The following is a 17,200-nucleotide window of genomic DNA, read 5'->3' as shown; positions in this document are numbered from 1 at the left end:
GGCTCCTGAATGTACCTGTTTGTCAAGTCTTGTCTTGAAAGAGCTCACACTCGGTGCCGTCACAACACTTTCTGTCAGATTGTTCCAAGAGTTCACAACCCTCACTCCGAAAAAGTTTGCCCTCACAGTTTTCTGGACTTGCGGCTTCTTCAATCTTGAGCTGTGACCCATTGTGGGGCAAGCGTCCGCCAGCTCTAAGTAAGGACACTCGACTGAGTAGTGCCCCTTGAGATGCTTATACACCTCAATTAGGTCCCCCCCTTGCCTGTCTGCAGTATTTGCTATGCAAGTTCAGGCGCTCCAATCTCTCAGGGTAGCTGAGGTGCCGAAGTGCAGGTGTAACGACCACGGTCTTACACGTCAGTTAGCTCCAAAATCAAATGATTCATACTACGCTCAATAGCCCACAAAACATGTAACTCTGCTTTCGTTTGAGTCCTCCATTTGAGGAGTCCGTTTTCTCATCACTTCAAGACACCTCAGTCCTCCGTTATCCCATTTTCTCTGACTTACTGAAACCAACCTCTCTATAAAATGAATTTGAGAGAGAGCACCCTTCTTTTGAGTCAACTTAGATTCATTTGACTTCATTCATGCTACATTTGGGTAATTACTCGCTCCCTCGGTACACGCACGCGATCTATTAACTCAGATTAAATTATGTTTTCCAATTTTTTGTGACTTTGTGACACCAATTACTAGTTGAGAAGTGATTGGCAGTCCGATTTATTCATGTAGGACCATTATTTGACTTCATTGCGGCTACATTTGGGTACATTTGGGTAATTAGTCGGACCCCTTATTCCCTTTAGCTACAGTTACTTTACACACTGAGCCACTACTGCCAACTGTTTCACTACCAGCATTGGGAACAAATTCTCTGGTGTTTTTCTAGGCCAATTCCATGCTTGTAGCTATCTGACATTCACTTTCAAAAGTTAAGTTAGTGGTGTTTATTAACTTATTCTGTATTTTTTCATAATTCAGGCCTATTACAAACCTGTCTCTTAGAGCTCGGTTCAAGAACTGTCCAAAGTTACAGTGAATGGATAACTTCTTCAAAGCTACTATATAATTACTTCCTGATTCATCTTTACCTCTATCTCTGGTGCCGAATCTGTAACTTTCAGCGATCTCAAGTGGAGCAGGATCAAAATGTTGCTTCAGAATCTTGGTAATCTGAATCAGTGAGGAGTCCTTGGGTTTGTCTGGAGTAAGCAGATTGACCAGAGTAGAATAAACATTAGCTCCTACCTCTGTCAAAAAGATTGCCTTTCTTTTCTCTTCAAGGGCCTTTCTCTTCTCAGCATCACCACCATCGTCCATTAATTCATTTGCCAGAAAAGAAGAAGTCCATTCTCTCACAATATGATGTGAAATCTTTCTTGTCTGTATCATACTCCCCCAGTCGTCCGATGTATCCACTGACGCCAGCCATGGTTGCTCTCTTCACTTAAATTCTCCAGGTTCAGATTAGCCTTCCCTTCAGTGGTCACTATCCTCTCTTCAAGGACTTCACCAACACTGTGAATCCCATCCTCGTCGCCAGTGTAGTAGCTTGCGTTATTTAATGGGGGAATGACAAGTCACATGGTCGGTCTGGCTGGGGCGTTTATTGTCTTGTGTTGGTTACAACGAGCCAAACACATTTCGTGTTTACACAAGCCTAAACACTTTCTGACTTTGGTAAGAAGTAACATAATATATAATGTATATATAATCAATAACGGCAGCATATAAACATACATATATATAACAGGGGTGACCTAATTGAGGTGTATAAGCATCTCAAGGGGCACTACTCAGTCGAGTGTCCTTACTTGGAGCTGGCGGACTCTCGCCCCACAAGGGGTCACAGCTCAAGATTGAAGAAGCTGTAAGTCAAGAAAAATGTGAGGGCAAACTGAAATACAGTAGGAGTAGAAAGAATCTGGGCTCAACCAAATCGCTTTATCTTATCTATTGTATTTTTTTTATCTTTGTTTTGCTCCCTCGGGTCGTCGGACCTTTGTATTAGTAATGGTTTATTTATATGGTGCTGCTTATGATACTTCTTACTTCGCAGGGTCTTTTTTTTTTTTTACCTGTGGTGGAGTTAGTGAGCCCTCCCAGGTCCTTGTGTGGCTGGAAGGGAAGTCACTTTTTTTTCTTTTTAATTGCTAATGTGTTAGTTAAATGTGAGTTATGTTACTCTAAAGGTACACTGTATGGAAAGGCCTGCCAGGTTCTTAGTGGAGTTGGTAGGTCACTTTTATCTTTTATTCTCTCTATTAATGTTTTATGTGTAAATTGGGGAAGTAGATGGTTCAATCACTTTCTTTCTGATTGATTTAAACCAACCATGTTCTTGGATTTCTTCATTATCTATATTATTTATCCAGTTTTTGGTAAGTTTCTGTGTTGAGGTCAGTCACTTTGTTCCAAATATTTGCGGCTTTGTTGTGTGTTTTTACAATGATTGCTAGGAGGTTTGCTCTCTTGTGTAGCTGTTCATTATTGATGTGGTCTGTATATTTTATGTTATAAATAAATCTGAGGGCTATATCTTGTACTGTTTGTAACCTTTTAATTCTCCATTCACTAAGAGTGTTCAATGGGATGGGTGGGTAGTCCATAATTAATTTGACAAGGGCTATAAATCTTTCTTTTGTTATTTATACTAAGGTTCTTAAATTGTTTAGTTTTTATAGTCTTATTTCTGTCTGTCGTTCTTTATCTTTTATGTAAGTTATATATCCTCTTTTTGTTAGTTTTAGTCCAAGCATTCTGCCTTCAGTGTCGTATAACCTTCTCCCCACCTGGTTATATATCATATTTGTATCACATGTGTTACTTGTATATTATTTTTTAATCAAGTGACCCATTCCCCACTTATGTAACTGTATATTTTCAGCCTTCCGGATGCCATGCTCTTTCACACATCACGTCACAGAACTCAATTTTCCATGACATATATCAATTTAATTTGATTCATAAGTAGTTTAGTGATGAAAAATGTCATAACAAGCTGCACATATTGAGAATTGTAAAAATATAATTTGGTGGTGGAATAAATTAATGGATCAAAATACGAGGGTTAAAGGACTAAAATTAAACAGAGAATGCCGGAATCAGTATGTTAAATTATGAATTACTGTAGTGTAGTACCTATTTCTGGGTGTGGTTGTAGAGGCGCAGGGCTTACTGAGTTTACGTAACAAAAAAGTGGCGCGACTACCATGGTATCTGGTACGTGCTGTGACGCGCGTACGTGATTCTTGTTCATCCAACACAGGATCAGCTCTACGTGCAGTTTTATAGTATTATGTGGAAAACGTAATGCAGATAAATAGTTACCCCATATATTAATGATAACATAAATTGATGTTGGTAATACAAATATCTTGACATGTACAGTATAACCAATGTAAAATATATAAGATTCATTTGACTTTCTTCCATTGTGCAAATCATGAGTTATTAAATAACGTTTCTTATTTAAAAATCTGCTAAATGAGCGAGAATGGGCTGTGAAACCCAAATTAACTTGATAAGTGTGACCTAGATCTGAAGTGATACCAATTTTAACTATATTTCTATTCATAGACATATTTAACACTTCCTTCCCATACCACAAATATAACTCAAATTTGTATTGATATTTAATCTGACAAAATGAAACATGCAGTTTGTCAAGGCTATCAGAATACAATTTATATGGTACAAAATATGGCATTGGAATGCCTTCCCAATAGTGACAACACTGTTGCCAGACTTTTGAAAATTTGCCTCAGTTAATGTTGACTACTTGTCATGGAGAAGACAAAAGGGCCCATCGTTTATATCTACGTCGACAAACGCTAGATGAATACGAGGTCATTTAAGTTATGAATTTTCTCGGATCGTGTGACCCGAGAAGCAAGATATGCTTTATGTTTTAAGCTTGTATTCCTTAGATTTAATTAAAAAATATTCATGCTCTTACTGTAAGTGTAAATGTTTGACTCATATGAATTATCATTTTACGATCAAGTTTCTTTCAATTACTTACTACGTAATACTAAAATTCGTATCTTCAAGTTAATAAGGTCGGTTGTACATAGAAGTATAAGGTAACCTACACCATAAGGGTGGCAAGGCGTCATTAAACTTACTTCCCTATGTTATTGAAAGCTGTGTTCAACCTTACAGTCAGCTGATGCGTAGCTCCGCCAGGTTCCAATACTGAGGGCGGCGCGCGCAGTGCTCTAGTGTTGTGGTCGTGGGACGTAGTAGACGTAGCCCCTGTGCTCAAATACTGTAGTGCGTCCTTCATTAAGGATATAAATCTGTTACGCATTTTGCAACTTGCATTATAGTTGTGTACTGGTTGTTGATTGTTTTTGTAATATATCTAGGTATGTCTGCTTCACCAGTTGCTCGCCAGGCCGTGGCTCAGGCTAAGCCTCAAACCATCCCGCGGAGAGTGACCATTAACTCACCGGCGGAGTTACCCAACGATTATAGTACCACACCAGGGGGAACACTCTTCTCTACCACCCCGGGAGGTGAGTTAAACCACACACTTATACCCATGTATGTCAACACTTGTCAGTGAGGGGGGAGGCGAGTACAGGTAAGTCAGCGTCGCAGGTGGCTTTGTTTACATTGTGCTCGGCATGTGCTTGTACTGTTGCCCGCGCCCCCACCCACGGCCACCACTCCTCCACCCACACCTCCAGGCCACCACCCACCCACGGCCACCACTTTTTCACCCAAATCTTCAGTCCATCATGCCTCACCCACACCTCTAGGCCACCACTTATCCACCCACACTTCCAGGACAGCACTCCTCCACCCACACCTCCAGTCCACCACACCTCCAGGCCACCACTCCTCCACCCACACCTCCAGGCCACCACTCCTCCACCCACACCTCCAGGACACCACTCCTCCACCCACACCTCCAGTCCACCACACACCTCCAGGCCACCACTCCTCCGCCCACATTTCCAGGACACCCCCTCCACCCCACCCAGTCCACCACTTCTCCACCTATACCTCCAGCCACCACTGCTTCCACCCCTCACCTCCAGGCCACCCTCCACCCACATCTCCAGGACACCTCCCTACACCCACCTCCAGGACACCACTCCCTACACCCACACCTCCAGGACACCACTATTCACCCACAAATCCAGGACACCACCCTCCACCCACACATCCAGGACAATCCACTCCTTCAGGACACCACTCCTACACCCACACCTCCATGACACCACTCCTCCATCCACACCTCCAGGACTCCACTCCTCCACCCACACCCCTCCCATACCACCTCCGCCACCATCACCTCCAGGACACCACTCCTCCACCATCACCTCCAGGAAACCACCTCCCTCCTCCAGCCCTTCCACCTCCAGGACACCTCCTCCACCCTTACCTCCAGGACACCACTTCTCCCACCATCACCTCCAGGACACCCCTCCTCCACCCAAACCCCTCAAGGACATCACTCCTCCACTATCACTCCATGACATCACTCCTCCAGGACACCACTCCTCCACCATCACCTCCAGGACACCACCTCCTCCACCCTTACCTCCAGGGGGACCCACTCCTCCACCCACACCTCCAGGACTCCACCTCAACCATCACCTCCAGGACGCCACTCCTCCACCCACACCTCCAGGCCACCACTCCTCCACCATCACCTCAGGACACCTCACTCCACCATCACCTCCAGGACACCACTCCTCCAGGACCACACCTCCACCATCACCTCCAGGACACCACTCCTCCCACCCACACCTCCAGGACACCACCTCCCCCTCCAGGACACCACTCCTCCACCCACACCCTCCAGGCCACCTTCTCCTTCAGCATCACCTCCACCTCCATGACCCACTCCTCCACCATCACCTCCCTCCCACTCCTCCACCATCACCTCCCAGGACACCACTCCTCCACCCCACACCTCCAGGACACCACTCCTCCACATCACCTCCAGGACCCACTCCTCCACCATCACCTCCATGACACCACTCCCTGCATCACACTCATCCCCTCCACCATCACCTCCAGAGACCCTCCACTCCCTCCCCATCCTCCATGACACCACCTCCACCATCCTCCAGGACACCACTCCTCCACCATCACCTCCAGGACACCACCTCCTCACCCACCATCACCTCCAGGCACCTCCTCCCATCACCAGGACACCACACCTCCAGGACACCCACTCCTCCACCGTCACCTCCAGGACACCACTCCTCCAGCATCACTTCCAGGTCACCACTCCTCCAGCATCACCTCCATGACATCACTCCTCCACCATCACCCCCAGGACACCACTCCTCCACCCACACCTCCAGGACACCACTCCTGCACCATCACCTCCCTGACACCACTCCTCCACCCACTCCTCCAGGACACCCCTCCACCATCACCTCTAGGACGTAACTCCTCCACCCACACCTCCAGGACACCACTCCTCCACCATCACTTCCATGACACCACTCCTCCAGGACACCACTCCTACACCATCACCTCCAACGACGCCACTCCTCCATCCACCCACACCTCCAGTACACCACTCCTCCACCGTCACCTCCAGGACACCACTCCTCCAGCATCACTTCCAGGTCACCACTCCTCCAGCATCACCTCCATGACATCACTCCTCCACCATCACCCCCAGGACACCACTCCTCCACCCACACCTCCAGGACACCACTCCTGCACCATCACCTCCCTGACACCACTCCTCCACCCACTCCTCCAGGACACCCCTCCACCATCACCTCTAGGACGTAACTCCTCCACCCACACCTCCAGGACACCACTCCTCCACCATCACTTCCATGACACCACTCCTCCAGGACACCACTCCTACACCATCACCTCCAACGACGCCACTCCTCCATCCACCCACACCTCCAGTACACCACTCCTCCACCGTCACCTCCAGGACACCACTCCTCCAGGACACCCTGCCTTCCATAGCCCCCTTCTTGTTGCCATCTCCCTTTCAGCGATCATTGAACTGAGAATGTATGCTAAAGGGTAATTTTCACACCCTTAACTCTTTCAATGCCTTTGGGAGAAACCAGTTATGGCCTCCCAGACAATACAAAATGTTTAAGAAAAAATAGTTTATAAGTACCGTAGTAGTTTTTGATGTGGTAAAGATTTGTCTTCTGTCCAACTGAGCATGGATGCACTAATGTTTGACTTAAGTCTACAGTGATAGCTCACTTGGCCCTAAATCTTAAGTTGGGGCAGTGTAAACTTTAATTTTGCATGCTGTTGTGGCTAAATATTGTATTCTGCCACATCAACTGACATCTGTCAACCAATCGGAGTACATGTTACAAATACTTTGTCCCTTCAGCCAATTGCAGAGCAGTTGCTATGATGCAATAGCACTACACTTGAAACACACATGGAAGACCACGTTCACCATAATGTTACGGCCAGACAATATGAGCAGCTAATCAACAAAATCACGACTGAGGTTTATTTATTCCTTTATTTTATATTTGTTTACATACTTTCTCTGCTTTCTTCTGTAATTTATTTATTATGCAGTGGATATTTTGCCATGACCAGCTAAGTCCTACTAACGCTATTTTACCATGAGTGTGCTCTGTTTGGCTAATCATTCATTACTAGCGAACAGCATGAGAACTACGGTATATGTTACTGTGATTCTGGTGGCATTTTGCATATACAGCTAGACCACGACTTACGACGGGGTTAGGGACCCAAATCCAGGTCGTAAGTCCGAATGGTCGTAAGTCCGACATAGATAAAAAAAAAATCAATTTTTTTTTAAATAAAAAATCTACAATGAAATACAGTACAGTGAAAGTAATAAATAATGAGGAATGGATACAGTGTGACTGAGCACTTACCTTTAATGTAGTCAGCTGAATGCACATGGGGCCCCCATAATTTTCTAATTATACATGGAGACTACATTAACTGGAAACATTTCGGTATAGAAAATGCGTGCGTCATTTGAAAAAAAAAAGAAAAAAAAATAGTCACAACTGCGGCGGTCGTAAGTCCAAGCAGTCGTAAGTCGGGGTCGAGCTTTTGCCGTGAGTCGATCGTTGTGTAGCTGTAGACATACCTAACCAGAAGGAGTTGTTCGATTATGGTAATTTTTTCCACATGTTCTTATCATTATTAAAGAGGCGACATTTACTCGAACCTAATAGAAAGACTGAGCGGGCGAGCGTGAATGTGTGAGTGAGCAGCCATGGTGAGCAAATAACGCATTTGTTTGCCATGGAGGTACATTTGAAATATTTCCAGCCTGATTTCTCTCTCGAAATAAAAAAAAATTATCGCTATACAGTGGTCCCTCGGTTAACGAACACAATTCGTTCCAGAAGGTTGCTCGTTAACCGAAAAATTTGTTAACCGAAACCATTGTTTCAATGGGTTTTTGGGTAATTGGTTCCAGCTCACCGAAAATTGCATAAAGTCAACAAAAAAGGTAGTAAAGTACACTTACTTTGAGGTGTGTATGTAGACGGCTCCTGGATGATGATGCTGATGCTGATGTGAATTTGAAGTGGGAGGTGGAGGAGAAGGGAGAAGAGAAGGAAGTGGAGGTGGAGGAGAAGCATTTTACTGCTTCTTGGAAGGTGAGTCACCTTCCATGAAAATGTAAGGAACCTCTGGACTGACATTCTCCAACAGGAACATCCTCTCTCTTTCTTGAAGTGGAAGGCTGTGGGCTAGCATCTGTTTCCCGCTGCCTTTTAGTGAAGAAACTGTCGATTTTTGTTTGTGGGGCATCTCTCCTCCTCATCTTTAACTGATGTTTGAAGAAGGAGACCACTGTGTCCTCAACATTACACAAAGCCAGTTTTGTTTTTCCACATTAGGGTGCCTTGAAGCCAGTTTCCTGAACTTCTCCCAGTAGTGAACAACATCTTTCAAATCTGAAATAGACAAATGGTCATCCCTTTTCTTTTCCTCACCACTGTCAGCCTCTAACATCTCATCCAGTTGCTGCAAGTCTTCAGGAGTAAGTTCCTGTTCATGAGACATCACAAGCTCTTCTACATCATCCTCCTCCACTTCAAGGCCCAATGACTGACCAATGGACACAATCTCCTGGTCCAACTCTGCTTCTTCCTCAAATCCCTCAAAATCATGGACTACTGATGGCCACAGTGCTTTCCATGCAGAATTGAGGGATCTAGTGGAGGCTTCTTGCCATGAGGACACAATCAATTTTACAGCCCCCAGGATGTTAAATTGTGTCTTCCAGAACTGTGCCAGTGTTAGTTCAGGATCAGTGGAAGTTGCCTGATGACACCTGAACATTTTCTTCATGTACAGCTTCTTAAAGTTGCTGATAACATTCTGGTCCATTGGCTGCATGATTGATGTAGTGTTGGGAGGCAAAAACAACACTTTGACAAAGTCAAATTGAGACTCCAAAATGCTGGAAAGTTTAGGGTCATGACCAGGGGCATTATCCATAAGGAGAAGAGCCTTTAAAGGAAGCTTAAGCTTATTGGTGGTTAGGTAGCTCTTCACAGAAGGGCAAAACACATCAACTGCCCATTCATTAATTAGCTGTCTTGTCACCCATGCTTTACGGTTGGACTTCCAATAAACTCCAAGCCGTCCACTTACCACTTTTTGTTGCATGAATACCCTGGGGTTCTCAGAGTGGTAGACAAGCATAGGCTTCAGTCGGAAATCCCCTGAAGCATTGGCACCAAGCAATAGAGTGAGACGGTCTTTCATGGGTTTATGCCCAGGTAAAGAGGCTTCATCTCTGGTGATGAATGTCCCTTTGGGCATTTTTTCCAGAACAGCCCAGTTTCGTCCACATTGAACACTTGCTGTGGAAGATTATTTTCTTCATCAACCAGTTCTTTAGTCCACTAAAAATTTTGCTGCTCCTTCCTTATCAGCACTAGCAGACTCACCATGGCTAACAACACTAAAAATGTCACTTCTTTTCTTAAATTTTTCGAACCAGCCTGTGCTGGCCCTTAAACTCTTCAAACTCTGTGCCTGAAGAACCAGGTTGATCTGCCTTTAAATGTTCGTAAATCTCCCTGGCTGTTTCACAAATAAATTCGGTTGAAACTGAATCACCTTTCATCTGTTTTTCCCTAATCCAAATGAGAAGTAACCTCTCTGTTTCTGCTATTAGGGATCTACCTTTAATCATTCTGGTAGATTTGTCTCTCACTTTCACTTCCTTGAATTTGTCTTTCTGTGAAAGAATTGTCGACACAGTTGATGTTGACATGCCATATTCTTTGCTAAGCACATTTGTTCTAATGCCTTCTTCATGTTTCTTAATAATTTTCTGTTTCACCTGGATTGAAATTGCTTTTCTGGATTTCTTGGGACCCATGCTGGATTCAAAAACAATTTCAACAGTAAAATTTTAAGTTTAATTGCTGTAAATAAAGAATATTTTCTTTAAATCAACACTGCACTGTGCTATATATTGTCAATATGTAAAATAAATTTCAAAATGACCAATAATTTGCTTGGAAACAGAAAAAAAGTGTTTAGTTGAAGAGAGTCTCAAGCAAGATGTTACCTCCAGTGAAAACAGAGAGAGACTAACGCTTTGTTTGCTGTGTTAAGAGGCTGGATGCCGCGCATTAAACTACTCACTTTACCTTCAATTATGTTCAATAATTGTTAAAATGACTAAAAAATTTAATATTAAACTTTTAACATTATTGAATAGTATAAACTTCTTGATATTTACTAAAATAGTAAGGAATTTAAGTCCTAGAACCGATTAATGTATTGGCGGACTAATACTAAAGCTGGTTGACCGCCAAGTGCAAGCCAAAACTTGTTGAGGTCGGCTCGTAAGAAACTCGTTAACCGAGGGACCACTGTATCCTCTTGATTGTGGTTCTTTTATCTCAATACAGTATATTGTGTTACGCTTGTTTAATTTTAAATTTCTTAAGTTTGTGAAACCAATAAAGTGTTTTGTTCTACACTCCACTTAGATATATTTTATTTAGGCATGAAAAGTGGAATCTTGGCAGGTTTTGGTGGTTAGTAGAGTTAACCTCTTGTTACTAAGTTTAGTGTGAGCCATTATCACTGCTGTCCAGTTACTAAAGAACATGAAGTGTACTTCTGAAAAAGACGTATACTGTACCGTATTTATACCTCAGTGAAAATTACATGTTTAGATTGTACTGTATTAGTTTTATATACAATATGTAATTTAATTCAGTAAAGGGGTCTAACTTTTCAGGTACAAGGATCATCTATGAACGAAACTTCCTGTTGCAAATGCGAAACTCTCCTCTGGCCAAAACTCCCCCAAAGAACTTACCAGTGATACCAGGAGTAACTGCCAAGGACAATGCTGTTGTGCATAGGGAGAATGGAACTATCGCAGAGGAGCCAGAGAAGACGGGTAAGTCAGTAATCATTTCCCTCATACAAAATAAGCTTTTGTATACTACTGCACTGTATTGTGTTATGATTAATCATTTCCAGGTAATATTAGGGTGCCAAAAATTAATGGGGCATATCATATTGATGTGTTGTGCAATGATGTTTATAATTCATCCTTGAAGAGAGTGCCTATTGAACATGCTCTCCATACTCTCGGTGATTGGGACCCCAAGAAAAATTTGGCCTATGTTGGCTGCAGCAATAAACCAAAGATTAGCATTCTTTCCTGGCCCTAAAAAGGAAGTTAAAAATGAAGTTGTCATTACTTACGCTGAGAGCTAAGCAGTCATATGTTGCACAGTGTATGTGCAACTTGTTAAACTGGGGCTCGATCATAAATTGGGATGCATAACCAATTTATTTTTACAGGTGTTAGAAAGATAAGTGTTTACTTCATATTACATAGATGTTGCTTTTAAGGCAAGAGTAAATGTTTACCTTAATGATTGTAAATGTTTGTATGTATTATGTCTTAACAGAGTTGTAGTAATCATAAGACAATGAAGCATTTCCTTTATCTTTGTATTATGTAAAGTATTTTTCTATTTACTTCTTTATATATTTTTTTTCTGTACGTTTCAGTACTCTTATTCCATCACTTCTTTAATTCTGTACAGGCAAAGACTGTTATACGATGTTAAAAAATTAACACCATTTACCGCAATGCAATGGCTAAAGGTCAGATTTATGATGGTCACTACCTGAATGCTCTTCCTAAATTGTTACACCTATGAAAAAGTGATGTGCAATAACTTGCAATATAATAATGCAATCTTGGAATGGCGTAACATGTAGCGCTGGAGGTTCTGCATGTTTTTGGTTACTGCCAGGCCAAGTGGTTGAACTGTGTCAATGTTGCCCAAAGGATGGTTTGCATGTGGAAGAAGCTATTCTTTGTCCATAAAATAATATACATTATACCCTTGTTAATAAAAAACGACAGGTGCTATGGGTCACTCGAATTATCGAAAAGTCTGAAGTAACCGAGTTCAGAATATTTTGACATTATTCAATAATTTCCAAATTTTTGTGTTTGATTATTTTCTCGTTTTCTGTTCAATTTTTGCACCTTGGCTGCTACATAAAATAATCAATTTTATAATTACTATGCAAACAAAAATATTTTCTAAATATACATATACAGTAGTAGTAATACTGTACGGTATCTCCGTTAGCCGGAATCCCTCAAACCTAGAAATCTCCGATAGCCGAAATTGAAATTTTCTCGGAAAATTGTTCCCAAAGCCGTAATTTTCTGGAAAATTATGGCTTTGGGAATGATTTTCCATGAGGCACATTTTCTGGAAAATTCTGAGAAAGTTTTCTTTTCTGGGTTTGAGTGATGAAAATTGGGTGCATTTTCCTGAAATTCCCAGAAAAATTTTCCGGCACCCAGAAAATTCCAAGGATGGGGGATATTTTTCCAGGTTCGAGAGATGATTTAATGGGCAATTTCTGGATCTACTGAGAACATTTTTCTGTTACTCTTAAAATTCCGGGGATGGGGGATTTTTTCTGGCTTTGAGAGAGTCGTCTTGTTCCCTGGAAATCTCTCATTTCCGGAAGTGCTCTACACCAATTGTTCCGGCTAATGGAGATATCACTGTAATAAAGTAAATAATACAGTAATATATAAATGTAACTCTGCGAGTTGAGCTGATGATGCGAGGGGTAAGGTAACGTGAGGTGGCGTGACACAGCAAGCACATTAACAGCACTACTAAACCATTGTTTTATAACATTTTAATTATAATTTCCTTCATGTCGTTAAACAAGGATTTGGCCATATGCTGGATAACCATAAGGCTCACAGGGGCATTGCTTTGATTCTGGTCCTCCATCCACATAACCAGCATCTTTTCCACCTTTTCTATCACAGTGCTTCTAGTACGAGTTGTCTTAGTTGTACTCAGAGAAGTACCACTTCCAGCACTAACCTTAATCTTGTCAGCGTTGGTCCGGATAGTACGCACCGTTGTGGGGGTTAGACCAAGCACAGTGGCAATGTCCACAGCACGTTCCCTTTTTTCAAACCAGGTTAATACATCCATTTTCGTAGCAAGGGTAATGGTCTTATGTTGCCTCTTCACTACACTAGCATCAGTAGCGCTTGATGGGTGCTTGGAAGCCATTTCAAATTGTTAGAGTACAGTTTTAGAGCAAAAGCACTTAAGCACACACGAATGATGTGAAGTCGTAACAGAGACTTGGCGTCACTTGGGGACGCTGTGACGTTTCGCAAGTGGGGTAGTGCGCCGAGCCGAGAGAGCGTAGCGCGGCCAGACGGGAGAGGGTGATGCGAGGTAAAAAGTAGTCGGTGACGATGCAAAAGTACCTTGTACCAAATCACCGGGATGTTGAACGAATTTTTAGTCTCTTAAGTTTAGCGATATAGTACCGAAACAACATTAAGCGGGACGACGTTAAGCGAGGACTTACTATACTGTAAATAGCTATACGCACATGTATAGCAACATTATGTATGCATAAAACAATATATTAAACGTGAAATAAAATAAATATATATACATAAACATGAAATAACCTTTACCATATTTCTTGCCTCATAAGATGCTTTTTCCTGAAAATTTCCTCCAAAATCACCTTGCGTCTTAACACCGGAAGGTCAAATTGTAGAGAAGAGTTTATCAGCCCTCACGAACTCCTACAGTTACCATTGATATGTAATAAGTACAGGGTGTCCATAAGTGATTACCTTGATTAAAACATGAGAGCATACTGTTTTTAGGGTAATCATTTATGGACACCCTGTATTTCCCAGTATTATGAATACTGAGCATATAGCACATCTCACATGCACAGATGTACAGTATTGGAGAGTACCTTGTACCGGTTTCTATTAGAAGACCGCACCATATTTAAAATTGCTTTGGTGACTGGGTGCATCAGTTGGAAAACCTACCTAATTTGAATACTGAAGTAAATTGAAAACATGCTAAATGAAAGTGCACTACATGGTAATAATAATAGTAATAATTATAATAATTAATGGTTTATTGAAACATTTCAGCAGCCCGAAGGCTGAAAATATACATTGGACATAAATGACTTAATACATACAAAGACATGGCATGTATTGTAGTAATTCCTTCACAGATGGTGTTATAAGAGACCTCACAAGGTGTAGTAATTCCTTCACAGATGGTGTTATAAGAGACCTCACAAGGTGTAGTAATTCCCTCACAGATGGTGCTGAGGGACCTCACATGGTGTAGTAATTCCCTCACCGATAGTGTTATGATGGACCTCACGTAGTGTAGTAATTCCTTCACAGATGGTGTTACAGCAACTCGTTCACTACATGGTGTCGTAGCATCATGGAGACACCTTGTGGCGTGGTGTCGCAGAACATCACTCAAGTGGTGTACAGTCAGGTGTGGTCCCAGGTCTCCCTATCATGGATGGATTAACACATCACTGCTGTTGTTGTGTCTCACTGGGTACCTTGGATCTCACTGTGTGGAAGTCAACTTGGGTATGCCTCTCAGCTGTTACTGGCTTAAGGACTGTTCAACACTGGTTCCACTCCTTTCTGAAATGAAACTGTAACGTTTGGCGAGAACTTGCTGATATTCCGGTGGGGAGGATGGGTTCAGGGAAAGGCGTTGGGGTATGTGCCAACATAACAGTTAACCTAGCAGCTGCCAGAGCAGCACCTGATACATCTTGACTTGTCGGTGGTCAAGGATGTGTGTGTGTGTGTGCGCGCGCGTGCATGTACGTGTGTGCGCGCGCGTGCATGTACGTGTGTGCGCATGCATATGAACGGTATTTATTCCAGCGGTTTTATACAGTACACAGAGAAAATACAAATTATTGGTGAATTATTAATATGTTTCCTTATTTTTTCAGAACCTACTGAAGGTGACCAGTTTGAAATGGACCTTTAAACTCAAGTCTTCCCTGGCCCCAGCATCACCAGGTCTCCGCCCATCCCAGTGTTTGTGCACAAGTCGAGTTCATCAGTTAAGAGGAAGCTGCTATACAAATCCTTGGGTCTTAGTCCAAGTTTTGCTCATGCCTGAATTGCTTTGGTGGCAATCTAAGTTTTCAGTTGCTACATATTCCTGGGTGGTCAACCAATAAGTGAGATTTTGACCTGCACCTTCCTTGGCTTTCCATGGTGATGATGAGGTCAGGTTCTCATAAGTGGTTACAAGGCTAACCAGCAGCACTCGACTATTTATTGTATAAAATGAGCCAAGTTTTACTTGCTCAGTTATCGCTCAATAGCAAAACAGCAAGCACAAGAGGTGTTAGCCCAATGAATATATATATATATATATATATATATATATATATATATATATATATATATATATATATATATATATATATATATATATATATATATATATTATTATATATATATATATATATATATATTTTTTTTTTTTTTTTAGTATGGAAAGGGAGGATCTACTTTGCTGGATCAAGTGGCCAAGCCAGTGTAGTTTGAAGGGAGTGGGAGTGCAGTTCTGTACAAATGGAGTTGCAAATACAGCATCTCACATGATAGTGTACAGTACAGTCTTCTTTTTCTCTTTCTCTCTCCATAATGCCATCAGGGACTGAAGTGCAAGTGAAATTGTGAGAGTAATTTTTATACAGTGTATCTCAAGACAACTGGTTTTGCTTAGTGCCAAGAATCATTGCCTGTATTCAGTGAAATGTGTGTGTATGCTTTCTGTATCCCAAAATGTTTTTTTTTTTTCAATTTGGTTTGGAAATGTATTTCAGACATTGATAATAATTATACGACAGTACAGTACTTTGATAAAGTTTTCAGTCAATAATTGTTAGTAATATTTACAAAATAAATATGGGTGTTTTATTTACTAGGTTCTATCAGAATAAGATATAAAAAAAGTTTGCACTTTGTTATTGTCATTGACTTCACATTGCTGTGTTATACTTTGTTATTTGTAATTGTTTTGAGGAAGGTGTTTGTGAGAATAATTAATGTGCTATACAGTGGTCCCTCGGTTAACGAATGGTTTGGTTAACGAATTACCTTACATAAGAATCTTCAATTCGGTTAACGAACAAAAATTCGATTAACGAAAATCACGTTTTGTTGTGAGCATCAGCTGATGGGCTAGTCTGCCAATTCCGTAATTCAGTACAGTAATCTGTTCTATGTTTACATTCGTTTCCAGTGGAGTAAATACCAAGAAAATTGTGCTTTTTAATATTTGTGCATTTTTTATATTAAAATTATTGGTCATTCTAAAATTTAGCCATCCAAGCTCTGTCTACATAAAGTTTTTCAACTATTATTTTTGGCTCATATATGTAACTTTATTCATTTATTGAAACTCATTTACATGCATACACTGTCCTAAGGGCAAAGCTGAACTGTACATGTAATCAAAATAATGTACAAAATGATTACTAAAATTTTAGTCTAGTGCAAACTATTGCATGTTTGCATTCAAATTAATCACTATCTTATAAGAATTCCAGCAATATAAATTATATTCTCCCTGGTCACTTCTATGAAATTTTATAAGCAAAAAGCAAAAATTCAATCTAAAGGACAAAAATAAACAAATAAATACTTCATTAGACCTTGGCACTGTCACACCCCCCCCCAGCAAGGATTTGGTGGTTATACAGTAGGCTTTAAGTTTTTATCTTATATAATATCACAGACTAAAGTTAGGAGAATATAATTTGCATTGCTGGAATCCTTGCAAGACAGTGAATAATTTGAATATAAACGTCATATATTTTGCACAAGAGA

General features: G+C 41.5%; 1 protein-coding gene across 1 annotated transcript; it reads left to right on the top strand.

Moving 5' to 3' along the window:
- The first annotated feature begins 4,192 nt into the window (after positions 1–4,192).
- On the top strand, positions 4,193–16,171 carry LOC121855977 (eukaryotic translation initiation factor 4E-binding protein 1-like). Its single transcript, XM_042351198.1, has 3 exons — positions 4,193–4,526; positions 11,228–11,392; positions 15,307–16,171. Exons 1-3 carry the CDS (start codon positions 4,379–4,381, stop codon positions 15,342–15,344), a joined length of 351 nt encoding a protein of 116 aa, XP_042207132.1. The 5' UTR covers positions 4,193–4,378; the 3' UTR covers positions 15,345–16,171.
- The last annotated feature ends 1,029 nt before the right edge of the window (positions 16,172–17,200 follow it).

This window comes from Homarus americanus, unplaced genomic scaffold, assembly GCF_018991925.1.
Source record: "Homarus americanus isolate GMGI-L3 unplaced genomic scaffold, GMGI_Hamer_2.0 scaffold19117, whole genome shotgun sequence".
Taxonomy (NCBI): Eukaryota; Metazoa; Arthropoda; class Malacostraca; order Decapoda; family Nephropidae; genus Homarus; species Homarus americanus.
This window is presented reverse-complemented; position numbering and strand designations above follow the sequence as displayed.